General features: G+C 39.5%; 1 protein-coding gene across 4 annotated transcripts in view; it reads right to left on the bottom strand.

Moving 5' to 3' along the window:
* DOCK1 (dedicator of cytokinesis 1) overlaps positions 1-26,951 on the bottom strand; it is a 359,595-nt gene that overhangs the window by 37,955 nt on the left and 294,689 nt on the right. For all 4 annotated transcript variants that reach the window (XM_077930360.1, XM_028729952.2, XM_077930362.1 and 1 more), the window contains 8 exons: positions 26,391-26,431; positions 24,284-24,374; positions 18,904-19,023; positions 6,548-6,637; positions 4,430-4,534; positions 1,920-2,061; positions 1,663-1,741; positions 315-399 (listed from right to left, as the gene is read on the bottom strand). In XM_077930360.1, coding sequence (XP_077786486.1) covers positions 315-399; positions 1,663-1,741; positions 1,920-2,061; positions 4,430-4,534; positions 6,548-6,637; positions 18,904-19,023; positions 24,284-24,374; positions 26,391-26,431 — 753 coding nt within the window. The remainder of the gene's footprint in view (positions 1-314; positions 400-1,662; positions 1,742-1,919; positions 2,062-4,429; positions 4,535-6,547; positions 6,638-18,903; positions 19,024-24,283; positions 24,375-26,390; positions 26,432-26,951) is intronic.

Below are 26,951 nucleotides of genomic sequence, written 5' to 3'. Positions count from 1 at the left end.
TGAAACATAAAGACTGGCTTCAAAGATCAACCATATGGTTTTGTGAAAATATTATTGCTGCCTAGAAGGCAGAAGTTAAATTTGCATGGCTACAATGTTTACATTAATGAAGTCAACTTTCAATAAACAAAACCTATATTTTCTAAGTGGATGTGATCTTTGTTTCTTATAGTAAGGATATAACATTTTAAGAGACAATACTCACATCCATGAACAAAATTTGGGTCTCCTAAAATATGCATGCATTTATTTCAAGATTACTAAATGGAATCCAAATAGCTATTATGGATCTCAGTTTAACATGCAAAAATTACCGCAAATTCGTTGTCCGGGTTTTTCTCTCCTTTCCGAACAGGCCGTGAATACTCAAATCGCTGAACCTCATTCACCCTATAGAAACTGAAAGAAGGAAAATACACAATTGCATACATATTTTCTTATAACACACACGAACATTAAAATGAGGACTGCAGCACACAATGAACCCACTGTGTGGCTTTAAATCACCAGCCGCTGCATGAAATTGCTCTCCACACAGTGACAGCTGCAGAGTGATTTAAAGTGACCTCTATGCATGCTCCAGTCCTAACTGAATAAAAGGTTATTAAAGTAACTTTTGATTAAAAGGTTGGATACAAATGATAAAAGGCTTAGAATAGCCTTGCAAATAATAACAGAAATATAGGGCCACAAGGAAAATTACCAGCTCCTCTGCTCACACTTATTGATCTTCTGGCACATTCACATATAAATGCTATTTACACATTTGGCTTAAGAAGTACCTTTATATATCTCATTCTGCCCTTATTTCACAAAGACCAGGGCAGCATGCTTAATTCTCATCTCCTATCTCCACCCCACACTAAGCAATCTGTAAAGAAGATAATATAAAGTATGTGTGGCTGGCCCAAGGTCACTTACGTGTGCTTCACAGCTGCGCGGGAATTTGGAGCCTAGATACTACACCACACTGACTCCTTCAAATAAGTAATAAATATCTTAGTGAAGTGTTGCTTTTAAAACATTTTGGGAATGGGATGAAGTAGAGTAGTTGCTTATGTCTCCTTGGCTCCACAGACCCTATGGTTAGAGCCACAACTATGATTATGAACAGCAACTGTTTCCTTCAGTTTGGGCCCTGGTGGCATTTAATTCTTTCTATGGGAGATTGTCCATCGTAATACTTTGGAAACTTTGGGTAGCTCAGATTGCAAGGTCAACCCAGAGAGGCTATGAAAGGTTAAGCGAGATCCTGAGCACACATGCAGTCAGTTTGGGACAGGCATTGCTTTTAACAGGGTAAGGGGAGAGCAGAGAAGAGAAGGTGTCCAGTCCAAAATTCATTTCTGCTTGAACCACATTGAAAAATGTAATGCCTGATTTAATTATATGTCCTTGGTGTATATTTCATCTTTCTGAATAGGATTGGCTCAAGGTGTGGGTATATAGTTTAGCAGGTCATTTATCAAGTTATCTATTTAATCAGGTACAGCCTATTAAGCCATAAAGAGCAATTATTTCCAGAGAGGTAACCATGTTATTCCTTTGCAGCAAAATCAACAAAGATTCTTGTGGCATCTTAAAGACTATAATATTTATTATGGCAGAAGCTTTCACAGGTATTTGCTACATGAGGTGCAGTGAAAGTCCAGACATTTGTACCTTAAAATCTGCTCTGATACCGGTTTGTGAAATCTTGATGGTAAATCAAGCTTTGGCTTTACAGTGAAGCACTGAATATCTGAATTACAGTGTTAAGAACTGTAATGATAAAACTGTTAAAATTACGTATCTGTAAAATTTCAACTTAAGTAGACATTCATACAGTAGAGTTATCCAAGACGACATAGGAAATGCAATGGGTCTGTGGATTCTTTGAAGGGACTCCATCACACCAATAGAGCACATTTAAAGGATACATTGCGCTGGAGAGTTTTTAATGTTTTCTCCTGGAGGAGAAGTTGTCTTCATTTTCTCAGCATTAGGAAACTGTGTTAATAACCTGGCTTCAAAATCTTCACGGCGCTCATATTCTTTTCCTCGGTAAATAAAAACTTTGTTCTATCAACAAATATATAATGAAATTTGGGTACATTATAGATTCCATTAGAAAAGCCCATATATATCTTGCTTAAGCATACCTGGTATTTGTTTAAAAACCTATTTCTACAAACATTAAAACTATACAGTATCCAGAAAACAATTGAAAATCTGACATAAAATAAAAGCTTAATAAAATAAAATCTGCACCAAGAGCATTTTAAATTAGCTGAATTAATTTTCCATTAAGATTTTATTTTTTATAAGATTTTGAGTTTGGGGACATTGCCTTTTAACTCAACACATATGTTACATTTGTGACGTGATAGTGAAAAACGGGCCCTTATGGGAGCCATTCCTTGTGGGAAGTTATTTATGATAAGCAGTTCCCCATACAACAGCAAACCGCTTAGCGTGTGTGTGTGTGTTTAACAATCAAGTAGTATATAAATTTTGTTAAATCAAGCAAGTAAAATAAAATGTAACTGCAACCAAAAATGTAATGGTCCTTATGTATTTTGGAAACTATTGTGGAAGAAATGTATCACATGAATCATGATTTCAAAGTAGCTGCAGTATTGGAGATTATAGAAATAAAAAATGGCAAAGACACAGGAAATAGTTAACTATTAGGGTTGAGAAGGCAAGGAACAATTGTCATTGGAGCAAGAAAAAAATGGGGTACCCGTGAAGACCCACATCTGACTACATAACTCAACCCAACTAGGATCCTCTTTGGCTTAATAGGCCTTGGGATAGGATGGGCTACGAATGAACTATTTTTTAAAATAGAAAAACTATATCCAAGCTCTTTAAAGAACCCCCTGCGAAGAGTTCAGTTCAGTATCAACACCAGTGATTAGAACAGAGCTTTTATTTTGCATTCTATTCCTTTGTCTACACAGATTATACAGAAAATGGAGTATGCTAATTCAGTTCCATTTTAGTAAAATAATTCAGGACAGCTTTGCTACTTCTCTTGTGTTTCCTAACAATTCTCCAGAGCTGTATTTAGCAACTCTAAATCACTAGCAGATAACTCTGCCCATAGAGAGAAATGTGTACTGTATTGCAAATTAGTCTCCATGTGACAAAATGCTTAATAAATCACAGGCCTTACTTTTGTAAAGATGGCAGGGAAATTGATAGATTTAATTGTCTTGCTTTTAGTTCAAATATGCTCTTACCCCACAGCCCCAAAATATGGGGTCCCAGAAGTCTGAGAAAGGTAAGGTCCTGCTGCGCAAGCAGAAGACCATTTCTTACATGCATGGACAGCCCTGGATACAACCTTTATCTTTCAAAATTTTACACAGAAACATGTCACCTTGTTCTTCTGCTGCCGCAGCCTTGCTCTTATCAGGAGATACAGAAATTAGGTTTTCCCTTGCATTTAGTAAAAAGTGGGGTTGAGTTATCAAACTCTATGCCCCATAGCATGGGAATGCTTTAAAATCAGATACAGCTCTGTGCCAATGATCCAATTCCTATGCACTTCAAAGAGTCTTGAGCATGTCATGCATGAGGCTGTGATTGTTTCTGAACCAGTAGTGAATCACAGGGAAGCTGTTCACAGTGTGGCACTCATTAAGGCTCACTTCTGTGACCTTCCATGTATTCTCCTTACATTAATGAGTCTGTCTGAGCCTCATGTTTTGGGGACCCACGAAGAAGAGATTGGGTGCTTTCACTTTCGAACAAACCACAGTTCCCAGTGACATCCAAACTCAGAGAACTATCATGTATTAGAATAAGCCAAGTTGTAAGAGGGAAGTGTGGATACTTTGGGCCCATGCAGGCTTATTTGCATACTTCCCCATTATGTCTAAATCAGCAAAATGAGGTGTTCAGAGTCTATAAAATTGTATTGGGGTCATTCTCTCTCAATGTAATTCCATTGTTCAGGTTTTGACATAAAAAGTAGCAAATGGTGATGATCTCTAGCTATTTGATGGATGAATTCACTTGGAGGGGGGGATGAGAGTAAATTAACCACTCAATTGTTAGATTTTATTTACTGTCATATCTAATATATCACAAATCAGATTTGGGAGCTTCAATCTGTATGAACAAATGCCACTACATTTTTCATTTTTTATAATTATTATTACATCTGCAAAATCAGTAATTTGCATCTAATGCACATTGGTTCTATATCATCCTTTTCAATTATTTGAAAATTATATGATTCGTAAGCAGAGATCTAGAGTAAAGCAAGCTTCTTCTAAATAAAATTGTGAAGTCAAAAATAGATATAAAAAGTAATACATCTTGGGGAGAAAAGATCCTAAAATGTATTGGATATTTCATCAACTTAGCACACTGAAAGAGGATGACATTTTCAAGTATAGCATCTATCTGTTACCCATCAAAAGCTGAAATCATTTACCCGTAGAAATGTTGGAAATCCTTGTCCATAGTATCCAACAGCAAAATAATCTGGTTTAGGTCTGATTACTTTCACAATATTTTCATAGAACTGTGCTTGCTTTTTCTGTGTAGAAAAATATATAGTTAAAAAAAAATCTTTCAACAGGAGATGACAGCATTTTCTTGTTAAAACTGCACTTTCCATTTCTTTAGAATCCTAACATATGCACTTCCTGGTTATCTGCAAGTGAACATATTAAAGTATTTTAATCTGGTTTGAGAAGGCACTAGTGTGTGTATATTAAAAGAAGTTTGACAGGTAATACCCTCTCTCTGCTCAAGGTACTTGGCAAAAATACAGTGGTACCTCGGGTTACATACGCTTCAGGTTACATACGCTTCAGGTTACAGACTCCGCTAACCCAGAAATAGTGCTTCAGGTTAATAACTTTGCTTCAGGATGAGAACAGAAATTGTGCTCCGGCGGCGTGGCAACAGCAGGAGACCCCATTAGCTAAAGTGGTGCTTCAGGTTACGAACAGTTTCAGGTTAAGTACGGACCTCCAGAACGAATTAAGTACTTAACCCGAGGTACCACTATACTTTGGTCTGTAACTGGAAGTCTTTATCTCTGGTTCAGCAATTCTCAGAGGTCTCAATTTCCTTTTTGGAACCAATCATATAATAAAATATTTATTATTTGCATATCACTTAAAACGCAAGTAAGACACAGGTGATTATATCCAACTAAGTCATACTCAGAGCAGACCCTGTGAAATAAATAGACTTCTGCTACTTAAGCAATTGATTTCAATGAGACTCTGGGTTTTGACTAATGTTGGATATCATCCAGAGATTATAAAAGTACAGTGCTTTATAAATTATTTCTACAAATTCTAATGACAGATACAGTGGTACCTCGGGTTAAGTACTTAATTCGTTCTGGAGGTCCGTTCTTAACCTGAAACTGTTCTTAACCTGAAGCACCACTTTAGCTAATGGGGCCTCCTGCTGCTGCCGTGCCGCCGGAGCACAATTTCTGTTCTCATCCTGAAGCAAAGTTCTTAACCCGAGGTAATATTTCTGGCTTAGCGGAGTCTGTAACCTGAAGTGTATGTAACCTGAAGCGTATGTAACCCATGGTACCACTGTATTGTTAAAAGCAAGAAGAAAGAGATATAGCAGAGAATGTTTAGGAAGGTAAAGAGTAAAATCTTGAAACTTTTAGAGGAAGAAAGCAAAAAGTGGTGGGGTGGGGAATTGATGTGTAGGGAGAAGTAAAAGAAAGTGAAGAAAAATCAGCTAAGTATGGAAAGCAAGGCAAATGAAACAGAAACAAACCCCCAACACAGTTAAGCTACCTTTGTCTGATCTCAGCTTTCAGAGTCCTTTCTTAAATGGAAGAGCAACTCAGAATATATATATATATATAGAGAGAGAGAGAGAGAGAGAGAGAGAGAGAGAGAGAGAGTGGTTGATGGAAGCCCATAATTGTTTTGTCAAGTACACGCAGGGCTCTTCAGCAAACAGATATGGAGATATCAGTGTCTTTCCATCAGCAAAACAAACTGAAAAACCTGCCTTTCCTCTCCTCCCTCATGCAGCCACCTCAATGCAGTCCCACTAAATCAGTTCTTGAGATGTGGGAGATCCTCTGGACAATATTTGAGAGGCTGAAGTGGGGCTTGAGGGGTGGAGGGAAAGAGGAAGTTTACTCACTGAATTATCACCCACACATTGTAGGTACAATAGGCTTTATGTATAACAACAAAAGCGTTATTAAAACAATGCATTTTTTTGTTACCTGTCGGATTCAAAGTGTGCATGAAATTAACTCAACAACAGGGCTGATAGAACATACACAAGGACACGCGCTGCAATTTTTTTATGACCTAGTTGTTCAACAAAAGCAATTTGCCTCTATGTGTCACATATGCTACTCATGAAACAGACACAAAACACCAATCCAACTGTGGAAGTCTCTAACAGAAATTGTCTTCAGATTCCTATTAGCCTCTTTGGTTGGGAAACTTTTCCAGTGGCCCCAAACAGTTTGAAGCGGTAAAACTTAAAAACAGGAATTCTAGAAACAATCTTATGTTTTTATTCATTCACAATGGACTGAGAAGGAACCTACCAGCAGTTCACTGAGTTGTTCATAATCAAACATTTCGTTTTCGTACTGTTCTGCAAGTTCTTTGCCCAAGGCAATGGCTTCTTCCCACATCTGTTAAAAAAACAGCACACATCTGAACCTCAGTCACAGTTGCAAATCTTTTTTTAAAAAAAAATCCAAAACCCAGTAATATATGTTGCAATTCATATTATGTATGTACGTACGTATAGCCTACCTATAAAGCAACAAAACAAGCAATGTAATAATAAAAAACCCAATATTACATTTGAATAGATAACATAGGCAACTTTTCAGATACCTATATTCCTGCTGCCTTCTCTCTTGACCGATAAAGCCAAGAGAAAGGAAAAAAATAAGATTAATTTGGTATGGCTGTTAAGGTCGTTGCACGAGAGGGCAAATAGGGAAGAGATGTTGGATGCATGGCATGCAAACCTAAACATGAATGAGCACAATGGACTCTATTCCTCCACCAACATACATCACAATGCTATGCATATCATTCAAGGAAGAGGGGGCTGCAAATACTGTTAATTAATTAATTAATTAGGCTTTTTTAATGGCTTCTGAAGGACAGAATCACATTCAGCTTGGCCATATTACCTATTTAGCTTAGGCATTTGTAATATAACATAATATATGGTACCAAACAGCTGGCACAGCTAGATGAGAGAAATGATTGGTTCTCAGGTAAATAAACATGTGCATGTGCATGTGCACGCACACACACAGACACACACACACACACACACAAACAATAATAGCAGCGGAGAGGGGAGATTAGATTAGATTGGGTGGCATTGGTGTATGCTTTTTTAACCCTTTCCCCCTTGTGTAATTTCTTGATTTGTAGCTCTAGTAGCTGTTTCCACCCACAGATACTATATAGGTTCTAAATGCTTTTATGGTATGGGGGTTTGGTTTTCAATCTGGGTAATAATCCACAGCATGTATGAACCCCAATTTTTCTAGTACCCCAGTACAGATTCCAGCATTCTTTAAAAAAAAAATACAACCATGTGAAATTTGGTATTTATGTATGTATTTAAATATGTAGTTTTGAAATTGTTTTACCACAAAATATGGATTTTAAGCATATTTTCTCTCAAACTCCACATCTTCCAAATATATTTTATCCTAAAATATGCAATTCAATATTTTTTTTAGCTATGAACTGCATCACAAACTTCACCAGCAAAACCTGAAGGATAACTAATACACACATTACCCTGGTAGGTGCAGTTCACATCAGAAGACACGAAAAATAAAATCCTCCAGCATCCCTATTTGTTAACCTCATCCAAGTTACCTGCATGTTTTACTATGTTAAAAAGACAAAACCCCAGAGATCTAATTACAGATCTTCTGCTATGTCACCCTACTGTGATCTAATATATTTGTTGTTAGAAACAGCTGAAACTTATCAATGCCAAGACTGAAAGACACCGCAGCAAAGGGAAAAAAACAACTCTGGACATTCTCTGTTCCTTTCGGAACAGCGAAGAGTATTTATAGCTTTAAAAGCACACTAAGAATACACCAAGTTCATCAATTTGCACAGAGAGCCAAAGGCTGCTACTTCTCTAAGGCACAGCACCAACTGAATAGAAAATACAATTCTTGAAAGACAACTTTATTTTCTCATTTGCAATACTAAGGCAGGGTTAAGAGCATCTTTAAAGCAGGAGTTTGTCAGCAATATGAATCATGTTTCGTAATGTAGCAAAAAAGGGGGAAAATGCCATTATGCATCTATTCAAGAGATTAACAATCACTTTTCTGTCATAATAGTAATACAATTTATTCTTCTTTCCTGTTAAACAGCGTAACTGAGAAGTTTTAATTTCTTGACCATGCCTACACTGGAGTTTTCTCAAGAAAATAATATGTATACAAGGAATTGTTTGTGTGCACGAAATGTAGAAAACCTATGACCAGGAAATAAAATGATCCTCTCACTATAAGGCAGGAGAATTGCAGAGTGCTCCTGGCACAAGAGAATGGTCCCTAGAAATGCGAAACAATAGGTTGGAATCCACATGATGCTTGAGGAGATTGCTGGGAACCACATACAGGGCCATATTTAATTGTGTCTCTCAACTGAGTGAACCAGACAGAGGCTTTTCACAACCTTTCCCTTTCTCCTGTAATCTCCCTCACTGTCCAATGGGTCTAAAAACCCTCTGGAGCAGATTGGGAGCGAGGCCCTGGCAGATGCAGAAGTAAAGGGGAATCGGAAAAACCATCTCTTTCTAGCCCCATTTTCCATGCACAAAAGTCTTCACTAGACCAAAGAGCCTTCTGTCAGTGGAAGGACACAACTGTATACAACCACAATTAAAAAATGCCATGCAGCACTGCAAAAAAATTGTACAGCCAATCTTTTTTTAAAAAAAGAAGTTGTCTCTAAAGTCCTGTGAAAACTCTGAATAAGTTTCCCATGTTCACTGCAGCAAATTTATTTGAGAGAGAGCAGTGCAATTGTCACAAGAGCCTCTGATAACTGAAATCTATAAATATTCTTGAAGGTCAAAAATGTCCAATCTGCTGCCTCTCAGATTTCCTGCTTTGGAACTTTTCCCAGCTTTGCCTAGGACATGGCAAGTCATCTAGAGAAAAGAGAATCAGTATATAGTGCTTTGTTTGATGTACGTTTTTAAAAAACACACCCTAACAAAGGCACAAGTGAATGACGTTGGGGATACTGCAGTGAAAAAAATATGCCTTCCTTTCACTGAAAAGATGAGATGTACGGTCTGTGTCTCAGGGACACAAACATTCAGCAACCCTCTTTTATGGGAATGGGTCAACTTCCGAAAGGGAGACCTTATTTTTATATGGAGGCAACTATAATTTTAAAAGTTCACACTCAACAGTCACAGTCTTAAAAATGAAATGTGGGGTCTGGTTTCACGTGTGTTTTTTTTAAAAAAGAGCTCTCAGCAGTAGAAAGGAAGTGTCCCTTTCAGTGCCACTGAAACGGTTTCAGTGGTACTGAAGTTCTACCCAATGTAATGCTAGGTTAAAATGTTATGTTTCAGAAAAGGAATATTATTTTAGAAGAATGTAAACTCCTGAAAAAAGTCAGGGTTTGAAAGATTACACTGCAAAAGATGGTTCACATTTTGTCCTGAGTTACAGGGAGCATTACCCTAGGGTTGGGAACCCTGTGAGTGTGCAGAATTTGAAAAGCTTATGGGCGCACATTTGTACATGTTCTGCACATATGTATGGCTTACCCAGTAGCAGCAGCAGCAGAAGAAGAAGAAGAAGAAGAAGAAGAAGAAGAAGAAGAAGAAGAAGAAGAAGAAGAAGAAAAGAAGAGTTTGGATTTGATATCCCACTTTATCACTACCCAAAGGAGTCTCAGAGCAGCTAACATTCTCCTTTTCCCTTCCTCCCCCACAACAAACACTCTGTGAGGTGTGTGGGGCTGAGAGACTTCATAGAAGTGTGAATAGCCCAAGGTCACCCAGTAGCTGCATGTGGAGGAGCAGGGATGTGAACCCGGTATTGTTGCTGTCGTTTAGTCGTGTCCGACTCTTCGTGACCCCATGGACCAGAGCACGCCAGGCACTCCTGTCTTCCACCGCCTCCCGCAGTTTGGTCAGGCTCATGTTTGTAGCTTCGAGAACACTATCCAACCATCTCATCCTCTGTCATCCCCTTCTCCTTGTGCCCTCCATCTTTCCCAACATCAGGGTCTTTTCCAGGGAGTCTTCTCTTCTCATGAGGTGCCCAAAGTATTGGAGCCTCAACTTCACGATCTGTCCTTCCAGTGAGCACTCAGGGCTGATTTCCTTAAGAATGGATGTGTTTGATCTTCTTGCAGTCCATGGGACTCTCAAGAGTCTCCTCCAGCACCATAATTCAAAAGCATCAATTCTTCAGCGATCAGCCTTCTTTATGGTCCAGCTCTCACTTCCATACATCACTACTGTGAAAACCATGGCTTTAACTATACGGACCTTTGTTGGTAAGGTGATGCCTCTACTTTTTAAGATGTTGTCTAGATTTGCCATCGCCTTTCTCCCAAGGAGCAGGCATCTTTTAATTTCGTGACTGCTGTCACCATCTGCAGTGATCATGGAGCCCAAGAAAATAAAATCTCTCACTGCCTCCATTTCTTCCCCTTCTATTTGCCAGGAGGTGATGGGACCAGTGGCCATGATCTTCGTTTTTTTGATGTTGAGCTTCAGACCATATTTTGCGCTCTCCTCTTTCACCCTCATTAAAAGGTTCTTTAATTCCTCCTCACTTTCTGCCATCAAGGTTGTGTCATCTGCATATCTGAGGTTGTTGATATTTCTTCCGGCGATCTTAATTCCGGCTTGGGATTCATCCAGCCCAGCCTTTCGCATGATGAATTCTGCATATAAGTTAAATAAGCAGGGAGACAATATACAGCCTTGTCGTACTCCTTTCCCAATTTTGAACCAATCAGTTGTTCCATATCCAGTTCTAACTGTAGCTTCTTGTCCCACATAGAGATTTCTCAGGAGACAGATGAGGTGATCAGGCACTCCCATTTCTTTAAGAACTTGCCATAGTTTGCTGTGGTCGACACAGTCAAAGGCTTTTGCATAGTCAATGAAGCAGAAGTAGATGTCTTTCTGGAACTCTCTAGCTTTCTCCATAATCCAGCGCATGTTTGCAATTTGGTCTCTGGTTCCTCTGCCTCTTCTAAATCCAGCTTGCACTTCTGGGAGTTCTCGGTCCACATACTGCTTAAGCCTGCCTTGTAGAATTTTAAGCATAACCTTGCTAGCGTGTGAAATGAGTGCAATTGTGCGGTAGTTGGAGCATTCTTTGGCGCTGCCCTTCTTTGGGATTGGGATGTAGACTGATCTTCTCCAATCCTCTGGCCACTGCTGAGTTTTCCAAATTTGCTGGCATATTGAGTGTAGCACCTTAACAGCATCATCTTTTAAAATTTTAAATAATTCAGCTGGAATATCATCACTTCCACTGGCCTTGTTATTAGCGATGCTTTCTAAGGCCCATTTGACTTCACTTTCCAGGATGTCTGGCTCAAGGTCAGCAACCACACTACCTGGGGTGTACGAGACATCAATTTCTTTCTGGTATAGTTCCTCTGTGTATTCTTGCCACCTCTTCTTGATGTCTTCTGCTTCTGTTAGGTCCTTTCCACTTTTGTCTTTTATTATGGAAATCTTTGTACAAAATGTTCCTTTCATATCTCCAATTTTCTTGAACAGATCTCTGGTTTTTCCCATTCTATTGTTTTCCTCTATTTCTTTGCATTGCTCGTTTAAGAAGGCCTTCTTGTCTCTCCTTGCTATTTTTTGGAAATCTGCATTCAATTTCCTGTATCTTTCACTATCTCCCTCGCATTTTGCTTGCCTTCTCTCCCCGCTATTTGTAAGGCCTCGTTGGACAGCCACTTTGCTTTCTTGCATTTCCTTTTCATTGGGATGGTTTTAGTTGCTGCCTCTTGTATAATGTTACGAGCCTCCATCCATAGTTCTTCAGGCACTCTGTCCACCAAATCTAAATCCTTAAACCTGTTCCTCACTTCCACTGTGTATTCATAAGGGATTTGACTTAGATTGTATCTTACTGGCCCAGTGGTTTTTCCTACTTTCTTCAGTTTAAGCTTGAATTTTGCTATAAGAAGCTGATGATCTGAGCCACAGTCAGCTCCAGGTCTTGTTTTTGCTGACTGTATAGAGCTTCTCCATCTTTGGCTGCAGAGAATATAATCAATCTGATTTCGATGCTGCCCATCTGGTGATGTCCATGTGTAGAGTCGTCTCTTGTGTTGTTGGAAAAGAGTGTTTGTGATGACCAGCTTGTTCTCTTGACAGAACTCTATTAGCCTTTGCCCTGCTTCGTTTTGAACTCCAAGGCCAAACTTGCCAGTTGTTCCTTTTATCTCTTGACTCCCTACTTTAGCATTCCAATCCCCTATTATGAGCAGAACATCCTTCTTTGGTGTCACTTCTATAAGGTCTTGTAAGTCTTCATAGAATTGGTCAATTTCAGTTTCTTCAGCACCAGTAGTTGGTGCATAAACTTGGATTACTGTGATGTTAAAAGGTCTGCCTTGGATTCGTATCGAGATCATTCTATCATTTTTGAGATTGCATCCCAGTACAGCTTTCACCACTCTTTTGTTGACTATGAGGGCCACTCCATTTCTTTTACGGGTTTCTTGTCCACAGTAGTAGATATGATAGTCATCCGAACTGAATTCGCCCATTCCCGTCCATTTTAGTTCACTGATGCCCAAGATGTCAATATTTATTCTTGCCATCTAATTTTTGACCACATCCAACTTACCCAGGTTCATGGTTCTTACATTCCAGGTTCCTATGCAATATTTTTCTTTACAGCATTGGACTTTCCTTTCGCTTCCATGCATATCCGCAACTGAGCGTCCTTTCGGCTTTGGCCCAGCCGCTTCATCAGCTCTGGATCTACTTGTACTTGTCCTCCGCTCTTCCCCAGTAGCATGTTGGACGCCTTCCGACCTGAGGGGCTCATCTTCCAGCGTCATAACTTTTATATGCCTGTTGTCTTTGTCCATGGAGTTTTCTTGGCAGGGATACTGGAGTGGCTTGCCAGTTCCTGCTCCAGGTGGGTCACGTTTGGTCAAAACTCTCCACTATGACCTGTCCATCTTGGGTGGCCCTGCACGGCATAGCTCATAGCTTCTCTGAGTTATTGAACCCGGTATACCAGATTACAAGTCTACCGCTCTTAACCACTACACCACACTGGCATAGTGGCGCTGCTCTGCTCACGTGACAGCACTCTGGCTGAGTCGCTGTTTCATACTGGGATGGAGAGAGCTAAGGGCAAGGTGGTGACTAGGTCCATGTGGCATCAATGTACTGGTAGGAGTGCCAGATTGGCTCCAGCCCGACCTTCCTGCCACCTTGCCCTTTGCCCTCTCCATCCTAATATGCAGGAACGACTTCGATGCAAGGTGGTCAGATGAGTGGCACAGCCTCAAGCATGCCATCTGCTACTGGCCCTGCCCATGCAATGTATATACCCTACTTTCTCCACGTGGCCCCCTACACATGAAGTTGAGGCACATTTGAATACATACGACTCCTAAGTACAAACAAGTCCTAAATCTGTGCACAACACACTAAATATATCTATAGAGAATGGCTTACATATTATTTGTTGAATTTTAAGTGGAATTTTAATGCAATTAAGGGCCAAGCTAGATGTGATGTTAACAAATATCAGGATCGCAGCAGGTAAAGAATTTAACCCTCTCCTTGCCCTGCTGTGTTCCCGAAATGAACCCCTCCTCTCAAGCTTGTATTTGGTTTGAAGGAAATTCTCCATTGGTACCAATGACACAAGGAAATTAGATGAATCTGTTATTTCTCTTATGGTTCATAACTTAGGACTACTTAGGAACATTGGAAGCTGCCTTATGCTGAGTCATATCATTGGGCCCATCGAACCCAGTACTGTCAATCCTGAGTAGCAACAGCTTTCCTGGGTCTGAGCAGAGATCTCTCTCAGCCTTACCAAGGGTTGCCAAGGATTGAATTTAGGACCATCTTCTAGGTGTTCGATCACTGGGCCAAGGACCCACTCAATAAATATGCTCAATAAATTTTTGTTCTGTATTATTTTATTTTTACTGCTTTTGCGATGACAAATTAAATTCTCTTATTTTGTTCTCATTGTTTATCAAGTAATTGGAAATAATGTTAATATGGATAGGCAAATTATCCTGCTACAGTATACTTGTAATTACTTGTTATCCCAGTAAAGTACAAGATGTATTTCAGTTGGTGATTAGAGAATCTCTGTAGATTTCTAATCAACACGAGCAAACGATGGAATGAAGAGCACTCTCAGGAAGTCAGTCTTTTAAACACATCTAATTTAGCTTTCTCATATTATCTATATTTGGATGTAGGATTCTCAATTGGACTTCTCAAGCAAATTGTCTATGTCTCACAAATCTAGCTGGATTTCCTGGATCACCTTCCCCAATGACAACCTCATAAAACAGCAATTAAAGTGGTCTCTCTTTTCTTACTATTTTCATGCTTTCCGACCTAGCTGTTGATAAGTGAGATTTTCTTCCTTCTTGTTAGAAAAACTTCCTAACATGCCACTCAAATCCTTATACAAGTTTCCACACACACACAAAAATCTGCTTATGGTCCATTAACCTTATCCTGCAGGAAAAGTTTTGTTTAATATGCTCCTGACTAGCACTCTCAATCTGATGTTTCGTATGAAACCACTGTCACCATTTAAAGATATTCATTGGCTCCCAGTACGTTTCTGAGCACAATTCAAAGTGTTGGTGCTGACCTTTAAAGCCCTAAATGGCCTCGGTCCTGTATACCTGAAGGAGCGTCTCCACCCCCATCATCCAGCCCGGACACTAAGGTCCAGCGCCGAGGGCCTTCTGGTGGTTCCCTCGCTGCGAGAAGTGAGGTTACAGGGAACCAGGCAAAGGGCCTTTTCGGTAGTGGCACCTGCCCTGTGGAAAGCCCTCCCAGCAGATGTCAAGACAATAAACAACTATTTTACTTTTAAAAGACAACTGAAGGCAGCCCTGTTTAGGGAAGTTTTTTATGTCTGACGCTGTATTGTTTTTAATATTTGGTCGGAAGCCACCCAGAGTGGCTGGGGAAACCCAGCCAGATGGGCGGGGTATTAATTAATAACAACAACAACAACATGATGATCAGTTCCTGGCAATGGGAGTCTTTATACTCAGGCTTAATATGTGCACTGTTCTACTAATCTCTTCCTGTTTTCCTACAGTTCGATTCTTCAGCTTCTTCCTTCTTATACATCTCATTTACAGGGTAACCAAAGCCACATCCAGCATGTTAAGCAGGGATTACAAATGGAAGGTTAATTACTTCTGAATTATCTGGAGTAAATGTGGTTCGTTGGTGCAAGGCCTGCATATATGTAGTAGCCTTTTAGTAGAGAATTTTGAGTCTTAGTAGGAAAAGAATCACTTAAGGGAGAGCTAATGTATGCTGGAACTACATATCCACCAATACTTTGCTTTGCAGGAGCTGAGGGAGCATGTGTGGGGATGGATATATGGGGCTGCAGGGCTGCTGCCTAGCAGTTTTCCAAGCCATTTCTTCCCATCTAGGTTCAAGGAAAGACAATAATTCTGGCAGGTGGATAACGGGTTGTTTAGAAAAGGGAGAAGAATTAAATATTCCTCCTGTTGTTTGAAGAATGCCCCCTACAAATAACTGTACTTGCCTTGAAAGTTCATTACATGGTTCCAACCCACGTTTAGTTTCATAAGATGGGAAATCAGAAATAATAAACCAGACTATCTACTGTTGGGGCTGCATTTTCAGTGTTAAGAGCACAGTGTTTTTGCATAGCCACGTCAAGCCTTCCCGAATTTAACATTTTACATGATTTAAGATGATGATACGGTGTGACAGGAGGGCGAAACATTGGGGAAAGGACTGTGGACTGTGGAAGGAGCAGGTGAATGTGAAGGGGGAAAATAATTTCTCAATTGCCAGCATGACGTAGCAGTACCTTTAGTGTTAAGTGTTGAGAAATACCTGACTACAGATTGCATTAGTACCTGCGTTTTCAACAACAGAGGGAATTCAGTAGCCAAACACTGATTAAACTGTGAGAAATTTAAGACTAAAATCCAGGGCATTTTCAAGAAGCACATGGAAACACACACAGAAGAAGAACAGAGGCTGAATATATCCTGCCCTCTATAGCTAGCAATGCAGCCTTAAATCTTTATTCTCTATTCTACTAGCCCTTTTCTTTTGTCATTAAACTTTTAATTCTACACTTGAATTGAGCTCCCCACACCTCACAAGTTCTCTCAGTCTCAAACATATATGGCCTAGCATATTAAAGACCTGTGAATACATTTTACTAAAAATACAATGTCACGCCAAGTAGCCAAATGCAGCTTCACCCACAAAGGTTTTCTCCAGTCTTGGTCTGATCTGCTCTTGGCCGCTAGCTTCCAAGATGTTGCTATAAAGCCAGCAAACAGCTTTGCTATAAGCCAGCAAAGAGGATGAGGAAGAGACACCAGCCCATGTGTCTAGTGCCACGGTTTTGGAAGTAAACACGCAGTCATGCCCCAACACTGTATGACCTTGAAAGGAAGGAATGATCTTTCTTGCATCATCAGGACTTTTACTTTCTGGCCATAATCCCTGTGGGGAAGCTATGGGAGTTAAAAAAGAAAACTCCACAGACCAAGTAGTGGCAACCCTTTGAATTGTGCCAGGTAGTGGTTTTATTTCTGTGTGGCCAAAGGCCGATCTAGGGGAACACAACCAGTTTGGTCGCACCAGGTGCAGAGTTTCTGGGGTGCCACAACTATGAAGTTCAACAGAAGGTGAAAGGGGGGGGGCACCAGATTTTGGCATCATCCAGGGTGCCATTGAAATTTGAGACTCCAAGATAGACCACTGGTATGGTTCTTGTACAGGTTTTTTTGTTTTTTGTTTTAAATTAGATTATAAACTGCTTTGGAGTCTATTTTCAGGGTTGTAAAGCAGCTTATACCTTTTCTTATATATTTAAACTATAAGCTCACAAAGTCAATACCTGACATCCCTGAGCAAAGGTGTCCCTGCACATTTAATTTTCTTTTTGGCCCATTTAAAATATACTTGTTTCCATTTACTGCCAATGTTCCCCAGGTATGGACTCAGTCTGCACATATTTTTCCTGTGTACTAAGGAACATAGAACGCAAGGCAGATAATGTGGATTTTCAGTCGGAAAATTCGAGAACCTCTGTAAACAATTAGGAGCTCTGAAAATTGTTCCTTGAATGCTGACAACACAGATAAGAATAGTACAGATTTTGCTTATCTTTCTAAAATGGAACCGAAAAGGATACAAAGCAAACGTTCAGCAGTTCTTTAACAAACCGACATTTACTTTCCGTTTTCCATTAATACCCACAATTGGTGTTAAAACCAAAACCATATTGTTCTACAAAACAGTGTTTTTGCAAACTGTGAATTTCTCATTTTGTAGAGCCATGCATGGTGAAAGCATAGTAAACAGGTATTTTGCCTGCTGCTCATAAACAGCCAATTAGTTCCATGGTAGCAGAACTGCACAAGTCTGTATTTAAAATAACATGGACTTTGGAGCTGATTTTCCCTTTAAAAGCTGAAGAAATTAGAAACAGAAATGCTGCAAAAATACTGTGGTGTCCTGCTGGTTTCATAACACCCCATCCCACAAGCAATGACATATTTCAAATCTGTGCCCCTCCTTTTAGCTTGTTTCATGTCAAGCTTCCCATGACACACTGAACACTTCTGCTGTCTCTCAAACCATTTACTGATTATTATATCCTGTTTGTATCCTGCTTTTCATCTAAAAGTCCAAGGAACTCACAATTACATTACATTAGGAAAATCCTCAGAACGAGCACTCCATTTCATAACCAGAACCACCCAGTATATTATCTTGAGTGTATAAGGTAGCTCAGACTGGCTCAGGGTCATGTTGTAAGCTTACTGACTGAAAAGGGATCTGACCCTAGGTCTGTCCACTTCATGTCGATCTGCTGCACACTTGCCACTAGCAATTCCCCAAGCATATTCACAGACTTGACTTGAGCCCATGTGCACTTTAATTAGTCACAAACTAATCTCTGCAAAGTAAATACCCATATGTGTATGTAGGAGTGTGGGGGACTCATTCTTTTTTGCTTCCATATACAAAACTCCTGGCACTTGTTAGTGAGGCCACCTGAGCATTCTAAACAAAAACTTGAAAAAGCTCCTTCCTCCTCTTCTTCCACCATCTTCCTTGCCCGAAAGTGAATCATGGGACAAGCAGACATGGCTCATCACAACCCCGGAGGCAGAGTTTTTTGCTTTCTGAAAATCACCTCCTGCCCCTCTGTCTGAATCCAAGAGCATTACTTCAGTATTGGGGCATCATTGGACACAGCCCCTTTTTAATTGCTGTGGGAAGTCCTAAAGCTACCAGCTGGATAGAGCAACTATGATAGGAGCTGCCAATTAGATGGCTAATTGGTCATGCCATCTTACTCTGCCCCCTGCATTAAACTCTCACTGTTTTTACCAGTATCAGCTTATCATCAATAAATCCCTTTAGAATAAGATGTGCCTTTCCTTCCTGGTAAATTGCACACTAATCTATGCCCTTTCTGTTTATTCAACGCGTTATGTATCTCCTGTCATCGTAATTAGGCTCTAGCTTCCAGTTTCTTTATAAAAAACTTTGCAAATCTCAACTTGAGAGCTCACGGAAGGTCATTTGATGAATTCTTTCTTTGTCATTTTGGCACATTTGTAGCTTGCAATTTTGCAGTAAAAGCAATGGAACATGCTTCCTTATTACCTTGCCCTTGTCAAAATAATGGATAATTTCTTGATAGAGCTGATCTTTTAGTTGTCCTTGTGTGGCCGCCTGGTATCCATCCCTCTGTGTAAGATGTGCTGCGCATGGTTCTTCTGACCACTAAATTAATCCATGGAGAAAAAGAAGGGAATAACAGATAAATGATGTACCTATAACTGTGCTCTATTTTAAAGCCCATGTGATGGATTCGTAAGTTGTTTTGTAGGTGGGAAATACGACATCAGTGTTGACACCTTGGAGTTATCACCCACTTTTGCAACCAACCAACCAACCGCTCTTCATACATTCAGGTTAACTGATCAACCACAGAACAGAAAAGACTTTACCTACCAGAGCAGGGGCTAAATAAAAAGCTCTTTCAATTAAAATGACCTTGCATTCTTGCTCAGTGCACTCAGTTTTACATTGCAAAAGAGCCTGCAGCACTGAGTGATGTCAATATGAGTATAAAGAACTGTAAGGCGCAAAAGGAAAAGAGGCAGATGTAATGTGGGCGTATAGAGGAAAGAAAAAAGTTACGGATGGAATTACAGAAGGGGCTCAACAACATGGAACGTTCTTGTCCTCAGAGCTTTGCAAATGGCTCCGGCCACCACAAGTTGAAAAAACTGTCAAAGGCATAGTGGATAATATATGCCATTCAGTTAATAGAAAAAGACATCAGTGACTACAGTTAACAGAATCAAACTTCTGTAGACTTCAATAATGGTGTGTTTGTGTAATGGGGGGTGGGGCGGGGAGAGTGGTGGTGCTTTTCTCCTACTTGTAAAAGATCCTGCATTATTTTAAAATCAGCAATGGAATAACACTATAGCATTTTAAACACAGCAAGCCTGTCTGATTTATAGGTTAGAGCTAATGCTCTTTTTACTTTTTAATTAAGTCTTACATTCAGCAAGGAGAAAGCTGTTATTTTTCCAGGTATCTGACTTCAAGTAATTAACAGCAGCAAATTAAGAAACTTATCTTGATTTTGAAATTTTATAAGGCAGCAGTAGAATCATTATAAAATTGAAATTCATTACGCTTCTATGCATGATAGAGGTATTGTGTTGTAGCCTCAATTAAATAAAGAGAGGAATTCAGGAAGAGAACATGATTTGGCCTAATGTTCTATGTATGAAATATACTGCTATATTTTAAAACTTGCCATGTCTTACTTTTCAGTTCCTCTGCTTGGAAAATGATGTGCTTAACATATCTGGTTTATAATTCAAATTTGTAACGGAAAGCCATTGAAACAGAATAAAGTGACTTTTATTTAATTTTCTGCTATTTGCCTAGAGGTTCATATCACTGCAATCCTCAAAGCACTGACTTGCCTGCATATGAGCTATGGGCCAGATTCAAGGGGTCAGTACTTGCGTACTAAGCTTTAAATGACCCAAGTGACTGTAGCTGCTGTAATCTGGAGGAGAATGTCAACTTGTCCTCATCAGATGGAGAGAGAAAGAGGATGGTGACAGAGGATGGGGCACTTTCCGTGGTGGTACCCTGTTTATTGAGATCCCACTGGGAGAAATCAGGCAGTCCTCCTTTCTGACCATTTTGGAGTAGAAAATCAAAATGTTTTTATCTGGCAACCTTTGCACAACTCTTGTACTGTGGGTTTTTAACTGCTGTTGTTTCACATTTGCCTGGATTTCATATTTTATGTTTGAATCGATCCTGGGTTTACTCTTGGGAGGAAGGGTGGGATATACAGGAGTAGACAAACAAACAAATTTTGAAATGTGTAGCCAACCAGCCATTTAAAAATAATGAAAGCTTAGCTTGCACAACACTCCTCAAGGTTAATATACAGAATACAATTCTCTGTAAAGGTACATGGGGTCATCATTGGATCCCAATCTTATGGATGCTTAGCTGGGAGTAAACTGTACTAAACTCAGAAGGGACTGAGTTAATATGCAAAGGGTTAGGCTGCCTATCTTCATGATTTCTTTCCCTGCACATTGTACCTCTCATTAGCAATTTAAAAAACTGCACACACTTTTAATAAAAGCTCTTCAGTGACAGCTTTATCCTTTAAGTGTCACCTGAATATCATTGACATTTTCTCTCTCTTTTTTAAATGAAAGACTTACAAATCAATTTCAGAAAATATGAGTATATAAACTTGAAAATGTCTTTGTATAGGTCCTACAAATATGCTCTACACTTTTTCTACTGCTACATTAACAAGCTTCGGCTGCTATCTATTCATCCCCCCCCCCCATGCATCCTGTTTGTCCTATACTAAATCTTTGTACCTTTAATTTCCCCCCTTAAATATTTTCTTCTAGAAGCATCAAAATAAATCAGTGGCTACCAGTGTTCATACCAGCTATTTTTGAAATGAATTATACAAGGGCATGTTGCACATAACATTATCCCCATCAGAAAATTACTTTCACTACCATCTAGAAATATTGATGAGTTAGAAAGGGGGCTTCGGCTTCATAATTCAATATTCTACAGAACACTCCAATATCGCCAAATGTTTGGTTCTGTTCCAATAGAATGGCTTGCTAATTTCAAGATTCAAGAGACTACTGTGCTGAAGTTATGCATCTACACCTTTAACCTTCTGTTTACAACTATTTTTTTGGAAGGCCTAGTAGTCTGAAAACCTGATCTAATGTTTCGTAGGACAATGTTCTACATCTATACTTCTTTGTTACAACTGAATGGCATATGTTTCCATTCCTTTAATTTTCTGTCTAGAACTATTCTTTTGGGAATCAATCAGTTGTTCCAAACAAGTAGAAATATGGAATATTGTCTAAAGATGCACAGTATCATTTACTATAGCTTTTCAATACTAGGCAATGCCACCAATGGAGCTTGTTCTGAATATTACGTTTTTCTTTACAGTGGTACCTCGGGTTATGTACTTAATTCGTTCCGGAGGTCCATACTTAACCTGAAACTGTTCTTAACCTGAAGCACCACTTTAGCTAATGGGGTCTCCTGCTGCCGCTGCGCCGCCGGAGCACGATTTCTGTTCTCATCCTGAAGCAAAGTTATTAACCTGAAGCACTATTTCTGGGTTAGCGGAGTCTGTAACCTGAAGCGTATGTAACCCGAGGTACCACTGTATTTCTGTTTTCTGCCTTCCAAGCGTCCCAAAATTCCAAAATATGCCAAGGACAAGCAAACCCTACAACTGCTTATTTCACAACTACCTCATCACAAGATGTCTTTGTTTAACTGGAACCCAACCAAAAGGGATCCTGAGAGATTCACATTCAAAGGGCTAACAGAGCACAGAAACATAGCAAGCTGCTTTACACCTGTCAGACTAGCTCAGTACTGTTGATATTGACTGTCAGTGGCTCACAGACAGCCTTATCTGGAGAGGTCTGAGACTGAACCTAGGACAAGGCAGATGCTCTACTAACCGAGCTATGGCATTTGGGAACGTAAAGAAACATCATCTTCAATACTGCATTCCAACTACAGTGGTACCTTGGTTTAAGAACAGCTTAAGTTTATGAACAACTTGGATTAAGAATGCTGCAAACCCGGAAGTAGGTGTTTTGGTTTGTGAACTTTGCCTTGGAATAAGAACGTGTTTGCTTCCTGTCAAGTGTGTTCCATTTGTAAATTGAGTTGAGTCCCACGCTGCTATGGGAAAGCATGCCTTGGTTTAAGAACTCTTTGGTTTAAGAATGGACTTCCGGAACAGATTAAGTTCGTAAACCAAGGTACCACTGTATATGGCTTTGTCCGTTTGCTTATTTCTCCATGTCTACATCCTGATCCAGTATTATATGGTATCTTATCAAATACAAAAGTCTGTGCACATAGGTAATTTATAAGGCTGTGTTAGTTCTGTAAGGCTGTCTTAGTGGTGCTTAGACCACTGGGGGTTTGGAATTCTTCAGAAATCTAGATGGGACAATGCTACACAAAGGCACCTTGCTGTGGAGAAAAATGTCTTGAACAAATCTATTATTTGGGCAAGGGAATAACATATACCCACTGTGAATCAATTTTCTGCCTAAGCACATGCAAACTCCTCAGAGCAAAATAGTTAGAGATAACTATCACTTCTTTAAAGAACTCAAAATGTATTTACTGGAAAAATCCCCTTATGGAGGAAAAACTTTTTATAAGCAAGTTATGCTGTTCAATGTGTTTTTCCCAATTCATTGCATTAAAAAAAAATAGAAGTGAAAAATAGAAGTGAGAAGAATTTACAGAAATATACTTCTACAACTGAAGCATATTGTGCTTGTCCCATGAATGTACAATGCAAAAAGGATTGGAAAAAGTAATTATTTTGTCTTAACAGAACATATCTAGCTTAACTAGAAACCTCCTCTGGTTCAATACGGCTCCACAAGACATCAGTCAGCAGAATGGAGGAAGGAGAAAATTTCTGGTGATTCTGCAGGCATCTGTACTGCATCAAAATTTGGTTTGGATGGTTGAGGGTATGTTTAGAGCATCTTTTAGGGAGGAATCTCGCTCCCCCTTCTGTTGATGAATTCAGTATCAAAAAGATATTGAGTTCTCTGAATTAAGCAGTAGATAAGAGAATGGGCTGTTTCATATTTAAGTTATCATATCAGAAGACATGCGGAAAAGTTTGTCTACCACCAGAGATCTAATAGGTCCGAGGTGTTTTTAGTATTATGAATTTGTTTATTGTATAGTTCTGCAAATGAAGATATGGCAAATAGTGATTTATTGATGATGTATTTATAATGTTTATTATATTTTTGGTCAGGATCCAGCTTTGTCGCTGGAGAAGAAGGTGTCCTTGGTGGCTGGTAAGAAAACTAGGTTGGTAGGATAACTATGACAATTCCTGGATCAATATAGCTTGACCACAGTTGTTTTCTATGGAGCAGAAAAGGTTCCTGCACTCAAATCCTCCCCCTACGATCATGGTTAGACAGTTCACTAGTTTCACGGTACAATCCTACACATGCTTACTCAGAAGTCAGTTCCACTGTGTCCAATAGTCCTATTTTAAGTTAAATATTCAATCTCAAAAACTGCCCCCACTTTCTTTCCTTGTTTCAGCCCCTCAGGCAACTCCAAATTCTCCTTAGTATTTTGACTTAGAAAAACAGTAAGTTCTCTAGTTCTGAATCTCATCAACATTGAGAACTGTATGGATAGTTTCTTCACCAACCCAGGCCCTTCAAATGTTATACGGTGCTGGTAGGCGGCAGATGACAAAGCACACCTTGACTAACAATCCGCATTCATATTTTGTTTGTCCCACAAAAATGCTGCAATTCTAGACCTAAGCTTTCAATTTTTCTGAATCATTTAGTGCATTTTGCAAGGGAGTGTGTCAGACTCAGCGATCTTGCAGCTTGCAAAACAAAAGCTTAAAGACAGTACATTCGAACTATTATACCTTAAGCAGCTTTGCATGCAGCAGTAAAGTGTAGGCAGCTTCAGTGTAGTTATCACATTCTTTGTGCAGGTCACAAAGCTTGTACAAATACCTACAAGTAAAAAATTGAAATAAATTCTCAGTAATGTCATAAAGCAAGGTCAAAGGGCTTAGCAGTTAAGATTCCTATGCTCAAATAGAACAACATATAACTGATGTGCTTTAAAACTCATATTTTATTTCATCTGATCAGTATGTAGCACACAGCATGTCAAGAAACTCAACAACAAACAATAATGTACTTGTGCATTTTATAAGGTTGTAACTTCAGTGTCTATAAAACTGAAACTCTTTTTTGATAGCTTGGTGTCTGGAGATATGCAACCAAAAAGTTATGATGTTGGTATAAATGTGTGTCTTTCCTAAAATGGGCAGTTAATTTGTTGTTTCAAGAAGCCCTCCAAGAAAACCACTGGGGACTCCATAGCTAAATTGCTACCACAACTAAGGCTACAATCCTATACACTCTTCCCTGGAAATATGTCCCAGTGAACTCAATGAAACTTACTTCTGAGCAGACATGCATAGGATTGTACTGTTAAAGGGGAAAGAAATCTATTTTCAAAAAATCACTAAAATTGCTCTCAACATATGCATGGTCAAAATGGAAACTACAAATGCATAAAAGGCTTTATCTCAAATATGTTCTATACCTTTCTGAAGATTAGCTCAAAGGAATGTAGTCAGATGGTATAACAAACCTTTTGGTAATTAGTAGCCTATCCTGGGGATACAAGATTTTGCTACCCAGCAGAGAATGGGAGAATGCAGTTGGGACAATAAAAAGTACAATAAAAATTAATGAGCAATCAGTCTAGCTGCAAAGAGGAAACAAGTAATTAAAACACCCCCCCAGCACCCCTAAGCAACGAACAGAAACAATTTCAGTGAAGGGGGGCGGGGACAAAATAAAATAAAAGGGCCAGTATGCGAGAAGCAACAGTGCCTATGAAAGAAGAGGAGAAAGAGGAAAAATAGCTACTTAAAAGGCCGGTAGAAGGGAGAAACGTAAATTCAGGTTTTATCCAGTACAGCTGTGTTTTAATTACAAAAAAACCCCAGGTTCATAGAATCATAGAGTTGGAATAGACCACAAGGGCCATCGAGTCCAACCCCCTGCCAAGCAGGAAACACCATCAGAGCACTCCTGACATATGGTTGTCAAGCCTCTGGGGCAGGGAAAATGAGAAGACAAATAGAAAAGACAGGGAAGCAACTAATCACTAATGCTTGGATTCTCTATTAAAAAGTAAGTTTTATTCATAACAGACTTATTGAAAGTAATGGACCTAAGTTATGCCCATCTACTCTAAGTATGATTCAAGTGGGATGCAACCTTAAGCGAACAAATGATTCCATTCTGGAGAAAAGTGGTGTGAAAGCAATCCATGAGATTAGGCATGGATATATATACCTAAGGGACGGGGGTGGCGTTGTGGGTAAAAGCCTCAGTGCCTAGGACTTGCCGATCGCATGGTCGGCGGTTCGAATCCCCGCGGTGGGGTGCGCTCCCGCTGCTCGGTCCCAGCGCCTGCCAACCTAGCAGTTCGAAAGCACCTCCGGGTGCAAGTAGATAAATAGGGACCGCTTACTAGCGGGAAGGTAAACGGCGTTTCCGTGTGCGGCTCTGGCTAGCCAGAGCAGCGATGCCACGCTGGCCGTGTCTCCGGACAGCGCTGGCCCCCGGCCTCTTGAGTGAGATGGGCGCACAACCCCAGAGTCTGTCAAGACTGGCCCGTACGGGCAGGGGTACCTTTACCTTTATATATACCTAAAATATACAATATTCTAAATATTTAAACATTTAAAAATCAACCTAATTATAAAAAACAAGAGGAGCCACACCAATCCTAGCATTTCTCTTAACAGAACACAGACTCAGTTTTGAAGATTGTAGGAACAGTCAGAAATGCAAATTGTATATTGGGCATATGAACGAAAGAACACATTTAATTAATCTTACAGACTCAAGTGCGCAGAACAGATAGCTGTTCCTTTTATTAGTGCAATCCCACAGCCCTCTTGCTTTATAAGAAACACAGTGTCTAATAAAGTTAGGTTTACAAACCTTATGTACATTTCTTCTCTTTCAATCTCTTTGTAGAAATTCTGGAACAAGAAAAGAAAAGACATTAGAGATTTGTCAGTGAGCCATACATATATTAGGCATATTTATTACATTAGAAACTCATAGCCACGTAACATTAGCCTCAAACTGTGACATGAAACTTGCTCCTGGTTAAAGGAGCTGATACATTCTTATAACTGTGAAATCTGCAAATAGTACTTTACATTTCACTGCAGAGATTCAGTATTTTCAGGGTAGGGCATTTTCAAGTCATACACCATTAGCTTTTCTCGGCTTTCTAATGTACAAAACATCATAATGTGCTAAAATGAAATTTCAAATTTCGAAGTAGTTTTGGTAATAAATCATACATTCTTGAATCTAATACTTCCTTAAGTACTGGATTTAAAAAAAACAAAACTTGACAGGACTGTTGTGAGGATTAATGAGAAAGAAAATAACAGAGCACTTTGCATGCTTAATTTGGTAAGGAATAATTCACTTAATAAAAAGAATGCATGTTTCTCCTGCTGTCACACCTTCTAACTTTCAGTATAGCAA

This window comes from Podarcis muralis, chromosome 6 (assembly GCF_964188315.1).
Source record: "Podarcis muralis chromosome 6, rPodMur119.hap1.1, whole genome shotgun sequence".
NCBI classification, from domain to species: Eukaryota; Metazoa; Chordata; class Lepidosauria; order Squamata; family Lacertidae; genus Podarcis; species Podarcis muralis.
The sequence above is the reverse complement of the archived record's forward strand: the minus strand, read 5'-3'. Positions and strand labels throughout refer to the sequence as shown.